The sequence below is a fragment of the Elgaria multicarinata genome, chromosome 3 (assembly GCF_023053635.1).
Source record: "Elgaria multicarinata webbii isolate HBS135686 ecotype San Diego chromosome 3, rElgMul1.1.pri, whole genome shotgun sequence".
Classification (NCBI taxonomy): Eukaryota; Metazoa; Chordata; class Lepidosauria; order Squamata; family Anguidae; genus Elgaria; species Elgaria multicarinata.
The window spans coordinates 105,345,166-105,362,619 of record NC_086173.1 but is presented as its reverse complement, the minus strand read 5'-3'; the positions used below and the strand labels follow the sequence as shown (position 1 = coordinate 105,362,619).

General features: G+C 39.5%; 1 protein-coding gene across 2 annotated transcripts in view; it reads left to right on the top strand.

Moving 5' to 3' along the window:
• The window catches only part of NT5DC2 (5'-nucleotidase domain containing 2), a 32,285-nt gene that overhangs the window by 2,367 nt on the left and 12,464 nt on the right, over nucleotides 1–17,454 (top strand). For both annotated transcript variants that reach the window (XM_063121148.1, XM_063121147.1), the window contains exons 2-6: nucleotides 4,985–5,169; nucleotides 7,995–8,069; nucleotides 9,715–9,770; nucleotides 10,944–11,037; nucleotides 17,225–17,353. In XM_063121148.1, the coding sequence (XP_062977218.1) occupies nucleotides 4,985–5,169; nucleotides 7,995–8,069; nucleotides 9,715–9,770; nucleotides 10,944–11,037; nucleotides 17,225–17,353 (539 nt within the window). The remainder of the gene's footprint in view (nucleotides 1–4,984; nucleotides 5,170–7,994; nucleotides 8,070–9,714; nucleotides 9,771–10,943; nucleotides 11,038–17,224; nucleotides 17,354–17,454) is intronic.

Below are 17,454 nucleotides of genomic sequence, written 5' to 3'. Positions count from 1 at the left end.
GGATATGTTCCCTCTTCCGAATGAGGTCACACATTTCCTTTTGGCACAGGTAGGCAGCTTGGGGATGGGGTGCAACTGGCAGCTGTATCCCTCAATTGCAGCTTTGGTTGGTTTCCAATTTGCAGGACCTCTAGGAAATGGTTTCTTGATAACTGTTATGAATGCTGTATAAATTCTAGATTGGACTTTTGAAACATACTCTTTGTCAGGTTGCGCTTGAAGAGGTTTCAAAAGGTTCTGTTGTGCTGAGTTGTGAATGCTGTCAACAGATTATTGACTAGTGTCAGTTGCAGGGAGCATGCATTTTGAATCAGCTGTCCTAGTTCCCAATTGATTCTGGATTCAGGCTGGATTCAGCATTGGCATTGATCTTTAAATCCCTCAGTGGGGATTAAAGACCGTCTTCTCCTATAAGGACTCCTTGTGTACATAGGTCTTCAAATGAGACTCCCAAGTGCCTTTGCCATTGAAAGTAAGGCAAGTTGTAAAGAATAAGGCCTTTTCAGTTGCAGTGCCCTCCTTGTAAAATTCTCTGTTTAAAAAGGCATCAGAATAGCAACCTATCTTGCTTTTAAGCAATAGAAAAGTTCCATCAATTGCCTTTAACCCCATCTTTAAATCCAAGATGAAGGTCCAGTGGCAAGAACTGTGCAAAGACCAGACCATAATAAGCATCTTGAATTCAAACCGGTACTTTGGCCATCTGTGTCACTTAAGAACTGAAGGAAGGAAGTGGTTAAGGATCAGGCACAGAGTCCTTACCCATCAGCATTGATTGAGAATGGGGAGGTGCCACTTGTACACACTTTGTAGTGTTCCCCTCACTGGTAAACAAACCTTGCTCCACGATCCACGATCCTCAAGTGCACAACTGACCTTTCTGTGTATCCCAATTTCCTGCTCTAAACTTAGCCTCAATTCTGGGCGACAGAATTGATCTTTGAGTTTTATTCAGGGTCCTGAGCTCTAGTGGTGGGCTATTCTCTTCTTAGGTTATTGGGACCAAATCACTGGCAAAAGAATAATCCTGTATTTGCAGAAAGACTAGTTTGTGGCATAATGTGGTCTAACTGCTGCTACGCCATATTTTTTAATATCTGCCTACCCTGAAAAAGCCTACCTGCTTGCTCTCTTTTTGGCTTTAGGCGACTTTAAAAACAAAACAAAACCACTTGACATATGTGTTGGATGAGTTGCTTATGTTTTTCTCTCAAATGATGCTAAGGTGGTTTTATAAAACTTAATTTTATAAAATGTGATTGTATTGTGTTGGGTGTCCCAGGGTCCTACTATAGTGCCAGGTTTCCAATAGGACTAAAGGTGGGTGATGCATTTAATAAATAATATTAAACTAGAATTCAGCAGATAACATGGATGTTTTTGTCTGTTTTTCCCTGAGAGTCTTTACATGAACAAGATTACTTATTGGCAGATCTTAAGTAGATATTAAGAAAATGCCTTGATGGTAAGCTTTCAGTTTATAAATGGAAATATTTGCACTAGAAGACATATGACTTTATGCGTTGCTTACATCATTTGACAGGTAAGAGAAAAAATACTATGCGATAAAAACAAGAGTTTGCTGGTGCCTTAAATCCACTACAGTTTAAATTAGGCTGCAATCCTGAACACACTTACTAGGAAGTAAATCTTATTGGGCACAATGGGAATTATGTCTGTATGAACATGCACACGTTTGCAGTATTAGTCTTTCACACCCAGTAGTCATACAGATGTCACAAGATGCTGCTTTTCTTCTAGCAAAATAACACAATAATTCTTCAGGAATACCGTGCAACCTACCCTAGAAGCCTGAAAATAGGCTGCTAATAAATAAAATATATGGTTAATTGGCAGACTTTCATCAGTCTTTTCCATAGTAGAAATATGGAAAATAATCTTCTGTGAATCATTCACATATGGCTAATACAGTGGTTTAAAAAACATTTTTTTAAAATAATCATATCTTTTGATACAAAGATCAAAAGAGAGATTCGTCAAGTTAACAGTGTTCCAGATTTTTAGAAAGCTATAAAGACTGATCTCTTCCAGCAAGCCTACCCAGTTGAATTTTAAGATGCCTTTTAATAATGTGCTGCTTTTAATAATGTATTAGTTTTAAATGTTTTAATTATATATATTTTATGGCATTTGCATTTATGTTGTACCCCGCCTTGATCCGGAGGGAGAGGCAGGTAACAATTATTATTATTATTATTATTATTATTATTATTATTATTATTATTGTATGTAACACCTAATTTCAAACCTTCCAGCTGTCTCCTGACTCTTGTGACCATTCAATGTGGTTTACAACTGGCAATTAATTTTGTTCAGTGAAAAATTGTCACACATTCAGGAGTTGTTATACACCTGATTTGGTTTATGTTTGCTGAGACTTTTGTTATCTGTTGTTATATCCCAAATGTTAATGCTTTTAGGGTGCAATCCTATGCATGTTTAAACAGGAAAAAAGCCCTACAACTCCCATCATTCCAGGCACCAGCATGCTGGGAATTAAAGGACTTTTTTCTGTCTAAATATGCATAGGATTGCATCCTTAATGAAAACTGCTTCAAGCCTTTGCAGAGAAAAACAATCTCTTGGTTTTTAAAAAGCTTATATATGATACTGTGTAACTTAAGGATTGATTACAAATATGAAACTATGTGTTTTGGACATTAGTTGTTTGGTGTTTACATTTCAGTGCTAATGGTAGCAACCTCTTCTGAAGCTAATTGGCTCTACTTTGAGAGATGGTTATCTTATAAGATACCTGCACTCTTGGGGGCTGAAGTAGTGTTACTAAAAACAAAAACAAAGTGTTTCAGAGCAAAGGAACTCTGAGAATGCTGCAGTGGGCTAACTCTAGAAGTCCTTTCCTTGGTAGTCAACGTTGCCTAGGGCTAGTTGTTTTTAGAGCATTTTGAAAGTGAAATGCTGTGTTTAACATTGTGCTTTCAGAAAACAGCTAACTGGCGTCAGATAACATATAGGACTTTTTTTGCTTACTACTAGCATCAGTAGAAACTGAAGCTGCTCTATAAATATTCAGCATCTTAAACAATTCTATCCTCTTAACTTCATAAATGCAACACATTATCCATCCAAGAGAGAGCTGTTTAGAACAGGAAAGGACACATAGTTTTTAAGACAAATTTTGCAGCCACAAAAGATTTTGTAGCCTTAGTTTAATAGAACTATACACGCAATCTTCATCTCAAGAGTTGAAAGTCCATGTTAAGACATCAAACCTCAGTCAAATTCCCATCGTCTAATAAATAGCTTCCATCATTGGAGACCAATAAGTCTCTACTGAAGGGCATCTCCACCAAATATGATGCCTATTGAGCATTATGTTTCCAAGATCTAAGTGTTGTTCCTCTAACTCAGGACTGGTTCAGATATTTGGAAACTTCATCTAGATTCCCTGGGAAGAGTGCAGTTATAGAGAAACTGTAACATCTGACCCAGCATGTCCCTTACAGCCATCACTTCCCAATGATGATTCACGTGAGTGAAATAGCACATTTTTCAGCTATGGCAATCACGCTATTTATGCTGATTGCTGCTGGGAAGTGGAGCTATAATGTGGATGGGCTGAGTCAGGCATTATTTCGTCCAGATGGCTGTATTTTTGGAGGTATCTGAGCCACTCTTCATGAAGACTTTTTTTAAAGGTGAACTATGTGAAGTCATTATTTCATCTCCCCATGCTTCTGCTTTCATAAATTTGCAATAACAATTCATGGGCAAAAAGCTGGCATAACTGATCATAATCACAGTTCTGAGCGTCATCAGATGGAGGGGAAATTGCCATTGCTTTGGCTTCCTGCTGCTGTCCCTCAATAGGGATGAGCAGCTTCTTCTTCCTTCACACAGGGAAGAAAGAGGAAGCATCAATGACCATGTGGCCTATTCAGGCATTTTTATCGCACTGCTTTTCCTGCACACAGCAAGAAATGGTGGCAAGTTGTTGTTGTTTTTTAAAAAAACCTCGGATCTTATTTTGTTGTGGAAAAATATCCAGAAGGAGCAGGAAACGTGCGGGAGGAGGGGGAGGTGGCAGTGTCAAAAGGACCCACAAAAATCCGTGAGTGGCCAGTAATGAGCATGCAATAAAACGCTCATCTGATGATGCGCACAGGCAGGTGGTGAGAGTGCTGGGCAGGGGCTTGCCTCCTTTGGTGAACCTTGTTTTCTCCTTGGAGAATCAACTCCTGAAAAAACTTTCTTGAGGTTAAACTGCATTGTAATACCCAGTAGTTGCCTGCTGCAGATCAGAAGAGAAGAATATGGTTATCTAGGTTTATAGTCCGTGATTTGTTGGGAAAAGAGTGATCAGAGATATATAATAACATCAAAAGCTGAATTTAAGAATGTGGGAGCATCTCTGAAAAGAACTTCATTACTCAGGATAGAATTGCTTGGATACAAACTGAGCTTCTGCAAACAGAAGGGCTCCTTCTGTTCACAAACAAGGGTGAAATCCAGCAGAAGAGAGGTATTTTTGCTAATTTCCCCCCTCTTCCTAACACTGTTCCAGAGAGTCTCCCAACCCTCCAGAATAGATTTGTCTGCAAGGGAAAAGTGGAATCAGTCAAACCTGCCTCCACACACCCTTCCACTAGCATCAGCATCTCATGTGTGGAACTCTGCTCAAGGAACACTCCTACCATCGGGAGGAAACTTGAGATTCAGCCATTGTGTGTAGGCTCACAGCAAAAATTGTTCCTTGCTCCACTAATTCTTTTTGGCAATGGAAATTGAAATATTGGTATTTTGTTAAAGATTTATCAAGCATAAGTGAAAATTTCACACCATCAATTTCAAAAGAAATATTTAATAGTATTCCCTGCAATACAGCTGCCATGAAAGTGGAAAGTGAATACTGTTGTTGTTTTTGCAAATTAGCAGATTCCCACTCCATATGGTACAGGATCAAAAGCTGAAAGATTGACTGTATTTTTTCCCCTTGTTCCAGATCTCCTCCCGCCAGGGGTCTGCAATCTTCTTAACCCAGCAGCCATCTATGCAAATAATGAGATCAGCCTGGGAGATGTGGAGATCTACGGCTTTGATTATGATTACACATTAGCACAGTATTCAAACCTCTTGCATTCTATGATATTCAACACTGCCAGAGACATCCTAATTGAGCAATATAAGGTAATGTACCTTCCCTAATTTTGCTGTTTTTCATCTCCTGGTTATTAAATGATGCTTTTATCCTTGTACGAAACTCGATCTTAGCAGAGCAGGTCAGGGCAGTGCAGTATCAAGATGAAAGTGAGATAACTGCATGCAGCTCCAACTTCTGTGCTTGGGGCTTATAGAATGTCCTGCAAGTAAGGAACATGTAACACCCTTTGCATGAGAATAGCCTGGTTCATGTGTAACACTAAATCATAGTTTAATCATTCATTTCATTTATTTATTTATTTCATTTCTATACTGTTCAATAGCCAAACTGTCTGGGTGGTTTACAAAAATTACAATGCAAAATACATAATATAAAACCTTTAACATACAAAAAGGCTGTGTGGCTGAGCCTTGGGTTTGTGTAATCCCCCTTTTCTCCCTCTTTTGGTCTGGTGACACTGGCCCAATTTGGACCACATGATAACCAATGGTGGTTTAAGCAGTCAAATGTTAGTTAAATAGTCAACCATTGGTTATTGTATTGTCTGTTGGGCAAAAACTGTTTTCCCAAAATAACCAACGGAGATAACCAATGCTCTGCAGAGTTGACTATTTGCACAACCGTTGGTTAGTGTGTCATTTGTTGGGCTCCATTGACTATTTCAGCTGCCTACAGAGTCCTCAGGCAAAAGTGACCAAAACCGTGCCGGCCACTGCTACAGCCACCAAAACTCAATTCCGAAATCTGCCTAGCAACAGATGACAACCACCTCCCCTCATTGCGCTCACGAAATGAGGGCCTTCTGACAGGTGCCCATGCCCTCTGCTGCCCATCTCCCCCCTCTTTGTCCCCCATTCCCTGTCGACAGTGATCCCATTTCCTTGGCCTGGCTTTTGGAGATGTCCTGGGTGGTGGAATCTGTGCTGGCAACAGTGGCAGTCTTGGGTGTTTGTGAGAAGCTACACGAGCCATCTGGCAGGAGGGCTCCTCTGGCAGTGGGGGAGTACAGATTAGCGAGCTGGAAATAGTTGTAGGAAGTTGCCATGGACAGTGGGGCAGGGAGGGGATTGATAGAAGAGCAGGGATGCAGGGCCGTTGGAGTGTTATGCAATCTTTCAGAAGTTTCACATAACAACCACAGCTGGCGCAGCCAGACGGTTCTGGAGCTCACTTGCCCACGTGCACCATTTGAATGGGCATTCCACTGGTCTTGGGGAACAGGAGGAGCGGGGAGGAAGTGCCAAGCGTTGGCAGAGGAAGGAGGGGGGCTGCATGAGGCTGGCTTGCCTGCGTGTGCGATTTGAATAGGCATTCCACTAGGTATGGGGAAGAGGAAGATTATGGAGGAGCAGGGGGAGATTGGGGTGGCTGCCTGGCTGGGTGGCGTGGTACCAGGGTAGATCACTGAGATAGCGTGCAGAGAGCAAGGGGCAGAGAGGGGCTAAGGTGTCCAAAGGGCAAGTGGGCAAACTGTGTGGGAGAGGCATGAAGGGGGAAGGGGCATCCCATTGCCTGCCAGGAGCCACTTCGCTGAAGTTGCTGGCAATTATCAGAGCGCAGGAGGTCTGACCACAGCCGCAAAGGAGCCAGTGTGATATGAGCATCATCATTTCCTGTTTGGCGATGGTGGCTACCATGGGTTTTGGGCCGTGGTGGCTGCTGGGATAGCACTGGGAGGACTGAGGTAGAAGCGAGGGTGGGGAGGGAGGCGGGGGCTCTGTCAGTCAAGCACCGTGTTGATTATTAGTCCACTCGTCGCAAGTGTCAGCCGCTCAATGGGGTATGGCAACATGTCATTTGGGGAGCACCCCCTCAATAGAAATCCGTGGAGTTGGCTATTCCCCCTTCGTTGACTACTGTATCGTCCAAACACAACCACTGAAGGAGATCAGAAGTATTTTCTTATTTATTTATTTATTTATTACATTTCTATACCGCCCAATAGCCGGAGCTCTCTGGGCGGTTCACAAAACAGTTCTTATATTTTTTTTCTTATATTTTTAAAGCTGCTCCTCCAGGAAGGATTGAGTCACTGTAACAGTGACCCAGTTCACATAATCACAGGGTGGTTAACAAGGCGTGTCGGTTATATGCTGGCTGATTTGCATAATTCCAACATTGGGTACAGCTCCTTGTATCTCCCATAACTGGCGAGGGTGGCTTATAGGGGTGGTTAATAAATTCCCCAGAACCCATGGCTTGTTGCAGAGTTGTGGGATGGTTTGTTAACCATCTCAGCAAGCTACCATTGCTGGGTTCGGGCAACACAAGAAACCACAGTGGTGGGAGCTTGGATCAGCATCATGGTGTCCATGGTGCTGATCCACAATGACTAATAAGCTGAGGTGGGTTGCAGTGATTGTGCAAACTAGATCATTGCAACAGTGAAATAGCACGAGCCTTCCAGATGACTTTTTCTGGTGTCTTGAACCTGAAATTAGTATGAACAGGCCCATGTTATTTCTGAAAACAGGACCCCAGGCCATGAACAATATTGTATAAATGTCTTGGACACCCATATGTTTACTGATGCAATTGCCATAATTGGCTACTGGGTTTTTATTTATTACATTTTTAAAATCGTATCTTTACAACAATATGGCAGCATACATGGTGTCTGTCTCTTATCCTGAAAAATCCCTGTGCGATAGGTTATTTTGAGAGAGCCTGAAGTAATCCAATGATTTTTGTGATTGATCACAATCCAAGTCTGTCACACTATCCAATACACACATTACACTAGTTTGCTAGTCTTCTGGGATTTTACTGGTCTTTGAATAAACTAAATTAATGTAGCATGTACCTCAGTGTGACAAGATGCCCTGATACTTCCTAGTGAAATGTTTTGCAGTACCCAGAGGGACTCAGGAAATATGAATATATTCCTGGATTTGCCATAAGAGGGCTTCACTATGATGTGCACAAGGTAAGTTATAAAGATTCAGTCTTTGTTAATGTGTTCTTTCACCGTATTTATGGAGCTGGATAATGCAGCTTCTGTGTGGTGTGCCAATATTTATTTACCCACTGAGTCTCTCAGAAATTAAGGCTGCTCCTGGAGGAAGAAATGTAATTAATAGGGACTTTGAGCATATGACCTGGTTCACACAGTGAAACCAACCCACTTTTTGTTAACTATAAGTAGTTCTGGAGCGAGCAACTATGCTAGCTCCCAACTACTCACCAGCTCCTGGTGTGCTAAACAGCCCAGGGATGCCCCATTCCTAGAGTGTTCTCTGTGAGAACTAAACCCAGAACTCTGGGTTTTTGGGAGAGAAACAACCCACAGTGATAACCCGTGGTTTGATTTTGGGTTATATAACTCTAGGTTAGTTTTCCCCTCAACATCCCAGAGTTCCAAGTTCAGATATCACAATTGTTTAGCATACCTCTTTGTCCCAAACAACCAATGGCTAACTAACTGTTGATTATTACATTATGCGAACTAGGTCATTATGGACTGGGAAAGAAAATGGTAAATTTGCATTACATTTTCTTACTATCTGGAGCTTCTTGTCTACAAGCCTGATAGAAAGGCAATCTAGAAAGCAGATAATGCTTAACAGTGAAAGCTTCCAGTGGAGTAATTGATATTGTTGTTTGTTTGTTCATGACTTAGCATTTTCTGAATTTAGGAATAATATTTGTTGTGCACTGTATGGGAGTTGTGGGAGGAGAAAAAAAGGGACATGATGCAAAAGGATAAAGGCAACTTGAAAAACTATGAGAGCTGTGGCATAGACTGTATGAAGCAGGAAAGTCATTTTTCAACAATCAGTTGCGTTCAATAGTGATGACCTATGCAAGTAGGTATTAAGATGCTATGAAGTCTTTTTTCTGTTCAGCAGTTTTTGTCAGTAGTATGCAGGGCAATATTGTAGTGATTTAAGAACTGTTAGGTCTTTGTCTGTTGAGCAGCTTTATCAAAGTAAGGTTCTCTTGAAGTTGGAAGCAGGATGGGGAGAATATCTGAAATGCTGAGGCCAGTGCATACGTTACATTTGCACTCCCTTTAGGAAATGATGCTGCTGTATAAGTTGGTGGTGGGCAGCTTCTTGCATGGTTTGAAATGTGCTCCCTTCTTGAAGCTTAGATCGATTCTTGAATTAGTCAGCCTCTGTGGCTTTGGACAGGGGATTGGGTAGTCATTTTGCCCACTCCTTTGGGTTTTTTTCTTGCCACCCCAGAAGAAGCATGTTGCTACACCATCAGGAATGGGGCTTCCTCAAATGAGCATAGGACTCTTTAGATGAACCCTTGCCTGCCGTATCCACAATTCCATCTTATTTCCTCAGTCTTATCAGCAGTAGCTTCCTGCCAGTGCAAGGCTGTTGTGATACTGGCCTGATTTTTCTTATTTTTTGGGGGGTGCTTTGCACTACAGGGGGTGGGGGTTAGTTAGAGTTCTGTCCTGCTCATTGGGTCTAATTTGTGGATAATGTTCTCTAAGAGTAATTTTAAAAGCCACTACAATGTGAGGTTTAGTTTAGCTAGGACTGTACTGTTTTAGATTCTTCAGTCTGAGTAAATATATGAAGTATTCTCACTGTAAAGGTCTGATTATCTTTCAGAGCCTTCTGATGAAGATTGATGCTTTCCACTACGTTCAGTTGGGTACTGCATATCAGTGAGTTGAATCTCATCTTTTAAAGAAATAAACACATAAAAATACAAACCCTTCCCTTTTTGGATCTGTTGCCCTTTAGATGGTTGCTTTTAGGCAGCATTTAATGGCCCAAGTGTGGGAATGTAAATCTAGTTATTTTTATGGGCAGTTCTATGCAATCACTTACATCACTTGAGTTCTAAAGCTGTGACTGAGAGGCTGTTGTTTGAATGTAACAGCAAGACTTCCTGAAGTTGGCTGTCCTGGGAATTGCATTGCCCCTCACTGAGCTAAAGAGGCAAGAATTAAAGAGCGGTTTTTGAGTGGTTGAAACATATACAAGCTGCATCAAGAAGATTAGCAAGTTTAGCGATAGTTACCAAAAACTATAAAGAAAGAAGCTGACATCTTGTTCTGATAGATGTGCATAGCTGCCATATTTGTAACTGGAGTTTTATAAAAACATCCTTTCTTAGAATAAAAACAAAATCTTCTAGCAGTCAATTAAAGTTTTTGTCTGAAGTTCAGAACATTATGTTTGAAGAGCTTCTTAAAAGTTCATGACTATTGTTTGAAAACATTGTTGGTTTTGGTGAATAGTCCTCAAACTTATATCAGTTCCTGATTATGCTGCATGTTATTAAACCTATAGCTTCAGGGCAGTGTAATAAAAGTAATAATAAATAAACTGGGCAAGAAGGGGAACAAGCCATACAGTTTTTGAACCCGAGTCTAGTAGAAAATTCTGCTCTGAAGAAGCAGTTCTTGCGACTGAGACAGTGACCTCGTAGCTGTTTCAGCTATAAATTTAAGCTAAAAGTAGTACTTTGAGCTTTATGGACATTCTGATAAAATCATATTATGTCTATTCACTTGCACAATCTCTTCCAAAATATAATGGTACATACCCGTTATATAACTATTTTAAAAAGTTTCACAAATAACCAGCCAGATGTTATTTTCAGTGAAGTGAACACAGCTAGCTACCAACTTACAACTGAAAAGTTTAATCTCTGTTTTAATGATTCAGGGAACAAATTAAAGTCCACACTGCATTAGAAATGGAGTTGGTGTGAAGGTCAATTCCTGTTTGACATTTCAGCTTTGTAAAGAGCTGTCATACCATTGTTCTTGTTTACTTTTTAAATTTCAATTAAGTTTTATCTGCTGAAAGTTTTTGTACCTTGTTTATAGAGGGCTGAAACCAGTGCCTGATGACGAGGTTATTGAGATGTATGGTGGAACCCAGCATATCCCACTATACCAGATGAGTGATTTTTATGGCAAGGTACAGTAAGCACCCTTATTAAGCATTTAATAAAATGGGAATGTTGACCCTTCTTACTAGCTAAGAAATTTAATATACGGTGATGAAGTGAAAATGTCAGTGACTTCTTCCAAATTTGAAAAAAGCAGCACTTGCCAGGGTAAACATACTGTTTCTCTGGGAGTTTAAGAAGAGTTTATAAAAGAGACAGGGAGTCTGGATTACTGCTGTGAAGTACTCCTATTGACTGACTAGACAACTCTGGAGATGACGTGCCATTTCAACTGTGTTGAGTAATTCTCCATATTGTTGCATAGTACATACATAGACCATGTAAGTACTCGGGGATGGCTAACTTCTGAATCCATGAGAGCCATGCTGTACCAAACAGTAGTCAGAAGCAACAAGTCTATTTTGATGCACAATCCCACCCCTGCATGCATGGGCAGGCCCTATAATAAAGTGTCTGGGTGGCTATCAGCATGTTCATACAAAACCGCAAAAGGCATTGATGATAATTCCATAGAATATTGCTCTTGCTCCACTTTTCTTTTCCTTCCTAGTTAAAACTGTATGCTGTCTTTTTAAATGTGATTGCAATTTCATTGAGAACCAGGGAACCAGATAAAATTGCTTTATTTGTCACATCCGACCTGTAAGTTTCAGATGGCTACCCTGACTCACTATAATGTGTTCTTTTTCAGAGGCTTTAACAGCCATTTGGTAAAAGGAAGTAGCCCTCTTCTTTGTGGTGGAGTCACCACTTTTTATTTCCCTGCTCTCACTGCACATAAGCATGTGCGAAATGCCTGTGAGTGGTGTGTACTTAACCTATTGATAATTTCCTGTAGGGTTGTGCAAATTGTTCCTGGTTGCTGTTTTCGCTTCAGTTTTATTTCCGTCTTCATGGCATACGAGTAGGGGCTGTTTGTACAAGTAGTGAAGATTTTGTAGCTACTACAGAATTCAGCATCCTGTGAACCTTACTGTCATTAACACACACACAAAGGAAAGTCTAGCTGTAGAGCAGTCCTTGGCGAAATCTCAAAAGGAAGGGAACAGACTTTCAGTAAAGAAAGTTTTCAGTGCTCTCTGTAGCTCTCTCTTCTGTATGGTTAAACCATGTCCTTCATAACAGCCCTGTAAGATAATAAGTTTGAGAGAGAATTACTTGCCAAGGACATTCCAGATTAGAACATGGGTCTGCCACATCCAAATAAAACACTCTGTCTCCTGTACCATGCTGGCACAATGAACATTGTCCAAGGGATGTAATGATGGAAAGAAACAGGAACTTTTATTTATGAAGGGTATTTTTAATGCTTGGAGTATATACACTGCTTAATTACATTGACTTTAAAAAGATCCTCAAACTGTATGTTTCCCCCAATTGGCTTGAATCCTCCTCCTCCCACAAATACAGTCTCTGTCTGCAAAAGAATATTTCATAGATGGTTCTTATAATAATATATTTATTTCACCGAAATTATGATAGAAACCCAGAATCATTATCCATTTTCATTCTGCTGCAAAGATGTTGATTGTACTTATTCAAAATGAGGCCAAATCTTGATGCAATGAGTCTGAGTATTATATTGCACAGATGAAGGCACAGACTCTACTTTTTGTTTTAAAGCCCTACATGGTTTGGATCCAGTTGACCTGCGGGATCGCCTTCTCCCATACAATCCGCCCTGCACACTCAGGTCCTCTGGAAAGAATTTACTCCAGCCAACAAAAACAAGGCTGACAACTATTACCCAGAGGACCTTTTCTTCTGCCGCTCCCAGTTTGTGGAATGGCTTGCTGGAAGAGATTTGTCAACGTAACAGTCTTCTGGAATTTAAGAAAACCATAAAGACTGATCTCTTCCAGCAGGCCTACCCAGTTGAATTTTAAGATGCCTTTTTTAAAATAATGTGCTGCTTTTAATAATGTATTAGTTTTAAATGTTTTAATTAGTTATATGTATTTTATGGTGTTTACATTTGTGTTGTACCCCGCCTCGATCCATAGGGAGAGGCGGGTAACTACTATTATTATTATTATTATTATTATTATTATTATTATTATTATTATTATTTTAATCTCAAGGTATATTGTCAAAATGGAAGAGAGGAGGGAATAAAAGTGATTCCAGCTTTCTCTGCTTCTCTCCACTCTTTTTTTTACTTCCCCAGATCTTTTTCCTCCTTTGATAGGGTGACCTAGCAGACATACCTACACTGTGCGTAGGAACTTCTAAGTCTGCAGCTCAATTATGTATACTTAAGGCCATTTATGCCAGGTCTTTGTAGTTCCTTCTGCTGTTGAAGCGTATATTACCAGTTAGGTTAACATTGTTATCTGGTAGAGTTTTTCTGCCTGTGGTTTGTTTTTAACTTCTCCATTTCCCTCTTCCTGTTGACCCCTTCCCTAGAGGGCTTCCCTTGTGTAAAGGAGAAGCAAGACACGACTATCAGCACCATCTGCTATTAAGAAGCCACGTTCCCAGTCTTGCCAGACAGGTTTCAATAAACTCTTCTTGAATAGTCTCTGCTAGCAAATAAATAGCAGTCACTTAAAGAGAGATGCAAAGAAACTGACCTAGTGACCTAGTTTATAGTTTGTGTTCCTTTAATATTTTTTTGGTTCTGATTCCAGACTGGTACTTGGTAAGAACCAAAAGACTCTGTAAAATCCTCCTCATAGCAGATTCATCCTAAAGATTTCAAATCCCTTTTCTACTGCTTAGAACAAGAGTGATCTTCTTCACACACTCACTTTTGCTTTGTGAGTTGCTTTTTAGTTTGTTGCTGTTTGTTAAGGTAACACGTGATCCAGATGTCCTTGAGCCTCTTGTAGATGCTTATAAACGTTTGGTCTGTGACCCTGAGCTTGGATAGTGCCCAATATCATCAAAACGCCTTCATGGCTTAATTGAATTTCTCCTTTATAAACAGCTTTCTAACTTGCCAAGGTCTGGGGTGGAGTGTGTGTCTATGTGTACATACACAGATATTGCAGTGCCACAAAACTATTTTTATAGCTAAGCTGTCTAGCTGCTTAAATGTGTTATCATTCTACAGCCTGAAAGTTCAGTTTGTTATAAAATAAATATTATTTGCCTGATTAGTAAGAAATTTGGCATGGAATGTACCTTGTGAGAAGTATAGTAATATAAATGACTGAGTTATAGCATTTATTTATTTATTTTTGCGTTGTCCTACATGCATGCCACTGTTTGTCTCAACACCCTAACCATTATTCCTTCCTTTCTTTTGGCCTCCAAAAATAGTGTTGAATTCAAGGATGTTGTGTATTTCTAAAGTTAGGAAGCTTCAATACCCGTATCATAATTTGGAAGTAACACCCTGGCAAATAATGAAATACATCTACATATTAGATTACTTGTATACCACCTTTCTGGTTGTGTTGTTGTTGTTTAATGCTCAAATCAGCTTACAACATGTTTGCAAAAAGTCAGAAGTTCAAAGTCAGGAACATCGCAGATAAACATAAAAATTCAAGGCATTAATAAAATTACTTTTGCCTGCCAAAAAAGAGGTCCCACATCCCAGTATTAGTGGAATTTACTTGGAGAGCTACTACATTTTGTTGTAGGTTTTAAGCTGCTTATATTAAGCTCTGCCTATATAGGTAAGAAAGATGAGGTACATGTGTTTTACTAGGTATCTTTTTCTACAGATTTTACCAGCATGGTGTAAGTTGGCCATGTAGGATAATTTTTAATCTGACTGTGAAGAAAAAGTAAAGGTGCCAAGGGCGGAACAAACAAACTGATTACGTATGGAAGTAAATTAAATTACTGTGAGTCAGTGCAGGGTGAGCAACTCTACACATAGTAAGTGGTTAACTTCTATCAGAGGCTTGAATGGTTTGGTAAGATGACAAATCCTATGGCATTCACTTAGAGCTGAAGTATATGCAACAGGCAGTACAAACAAATCCCTTCCAGCTGGCTGATCAGAAATAATTTAGTTATGCAATTATAATTGGAAGGTGTATTCTGGAATACGTGTCTGCAGTGCTTAATGCCACTTGTTAACATCTGGCTGTTCTACTCTACCAGCGAAGATATCAGCCTGCTCCCATAGCCACATGGCGATTGGTAGCTGCCTTCTGTTAATAAAAACATCGCATGCCAAAATTTATATTAAAACAGATTGTTTCATTGCGCAGATGAAAGATAATATTTCAGTAACTTAGCTGTTACTCTGTCTGACCCTAATTTGCAGTCCAGGCTTCACTGGTACTTGCTGCTTCCTACTGCTTAGCTGTTCAACAACAATAACAACCCACTCCTAACTTTTCTATTCAATTGATTCCTTTCCTAAACAATTTTTGGAGATTCCTCTCTCTCTCTCTCTCTCTGTCTCTGTCTCTGTCTCTGTCTCTGTCTCTGTCTCTGTCTCTGTCTCTGTCTCTGTCTCTGTCTCACTCACACACACACACACACACACACACACACACACACACACACACATTAAAAGTGTGGAAAAATATTAGAATATATTTACTTCCTGGGGTTACTCCATTATTTACCCCTTTCCCTTCAAGGGTATAATAGCATCCTTGAATCACTTCATCATATCATGGTACTGGCTGCATCTGTGCAGAATCTTCATAGCATCCTATTAGTTTTAGACTTCCCAAGAGTCAGGGGAGGACCAAGACAGTATCCAATGGCAATCCTACTTAGAGTAGACTCGTTGAAATCAATGGATCTAGTCTACATAGGACTAACATTTGATACTGCCCATGCAGTTCTAGTAGCCAGAAACTTTGGTTGCGCCAGAATTGGTACTGGCAATTAGTGACTAGTATTGATTGACTTTATAACCACCAAAATTTTGTCGTCATCTAACCCTTTGACAGATGGATTCTCAATGCAATTAAATCAAAATACTTGGATTTCTTTTAATTTAATTCAATTAGTTTTAACAGAACTAAATCAAAATGCTACAGATGGCGTTTGGCTATAGGCCAATTTTGGTGAAGGCTGAATTGCACTGTTTGGTTTTTGTGCACACAAATTCTTAGCCATTTCTAAGCGTTTCCCAACATGTACTTTTATCAGCAAATCTAGTTGGTTCCCACACAGACCAAAAGCTAAATGACAATTCATCCAGCTGGAGTTTCCCAGAGGGATGTATTAAGTTCCTTCTATGTCTGACAACATCTGAAAAAGATGCAGTCTTGTATATCCTTTTGCATTGTGTCAAAGATTTGTTATGTTGACAAACTTGTGCGCTGTTTATAAACCCAAGTCTGTGTTCTGTTGCTATATGGTAAGTGTAAGCTGTCTAGTAGCCTTCCCGTATGAAAATGCTGAACATAGTAGCTAATCTGCCTTAGCAAAGTTAATATAGTAAACATATATAGCAATCTAAGCCCAATCTTAAGTATAATTTGTAGAGTGCAATTTAATGTAAGTGAAGTTCCTTTAAAAGAGATGGATTAATATTAAAGAATAAACATGCATTTTCCCCATTTGAAGTGATTTTGTATATTTTCAAATAGTTTTTGGGTAGAATTTGGTAAATTTATTTGAATAAGTATTGGCTGTATCGAGGATGCCCTGGAGTAGTTTATTTTTTAATTTTGTATTTTTAACTATTTTACATCCCATCTTTTGACAGCCTCAGGTGAACCAAACTCAGCTCAGAAATAAAATCAAATACAAAAGTAAAAACATTAAAAACTAAACCCAAGTGTTGGCAAACTATTTCTTTCCATCAATCCCTTAAGGGTTTTACCCTGAAAAGCAGCCTAAAAGTAGTTTTAAATAAATAAATTTTAACAAAAATCCAAACCCTGGCATTATAAAGAAGGGGGGGGGTACTAATCTTTTGCCAATCTCAATAGAAATCCATGTATTCAGTTTACATATTTCTGCTGTTGTATGTTAGTCTCTGAAAGGGCCTCATCTTTGCATCGTTAAGTTGCAGACTGCTTTACAAGCATGGCATATTTGAATTCTTATTTAGGGGAAGGCAGCTATAGCTGCTGATTCAACATTTACAACAGATCACTATTGCATTGGGGAAAGATATGCTGTGTTCAATTAAAATAAGAGAGTATTACTGGGTCCAGTCTCTCACTTCATATAGAACTGCTTTATTTTTAATAGAAATATCCCCCCTCTCCTACTGCAATTTTGCACACAATTTCATTATTATAATAATACATTTGTTTTTCTGTGCAGGGTCCATCAATTAAACAGTTTATGGACATCTTCTCCCTTCCTGAAATGAATCTGCTTTCATCAGTGACTGACTATTTCATGACTCACAATATTGAGTATGACCAAGTTCATCTTTACAAGGATATAAGTGTGAGTACAACTGTTTTAGGAAATAGGTGAATATTATCCCTTTGGAACTTTTGTCTGCGTCCTATAGTAATGTTTGATTTATCCATATATAAGGTATCATT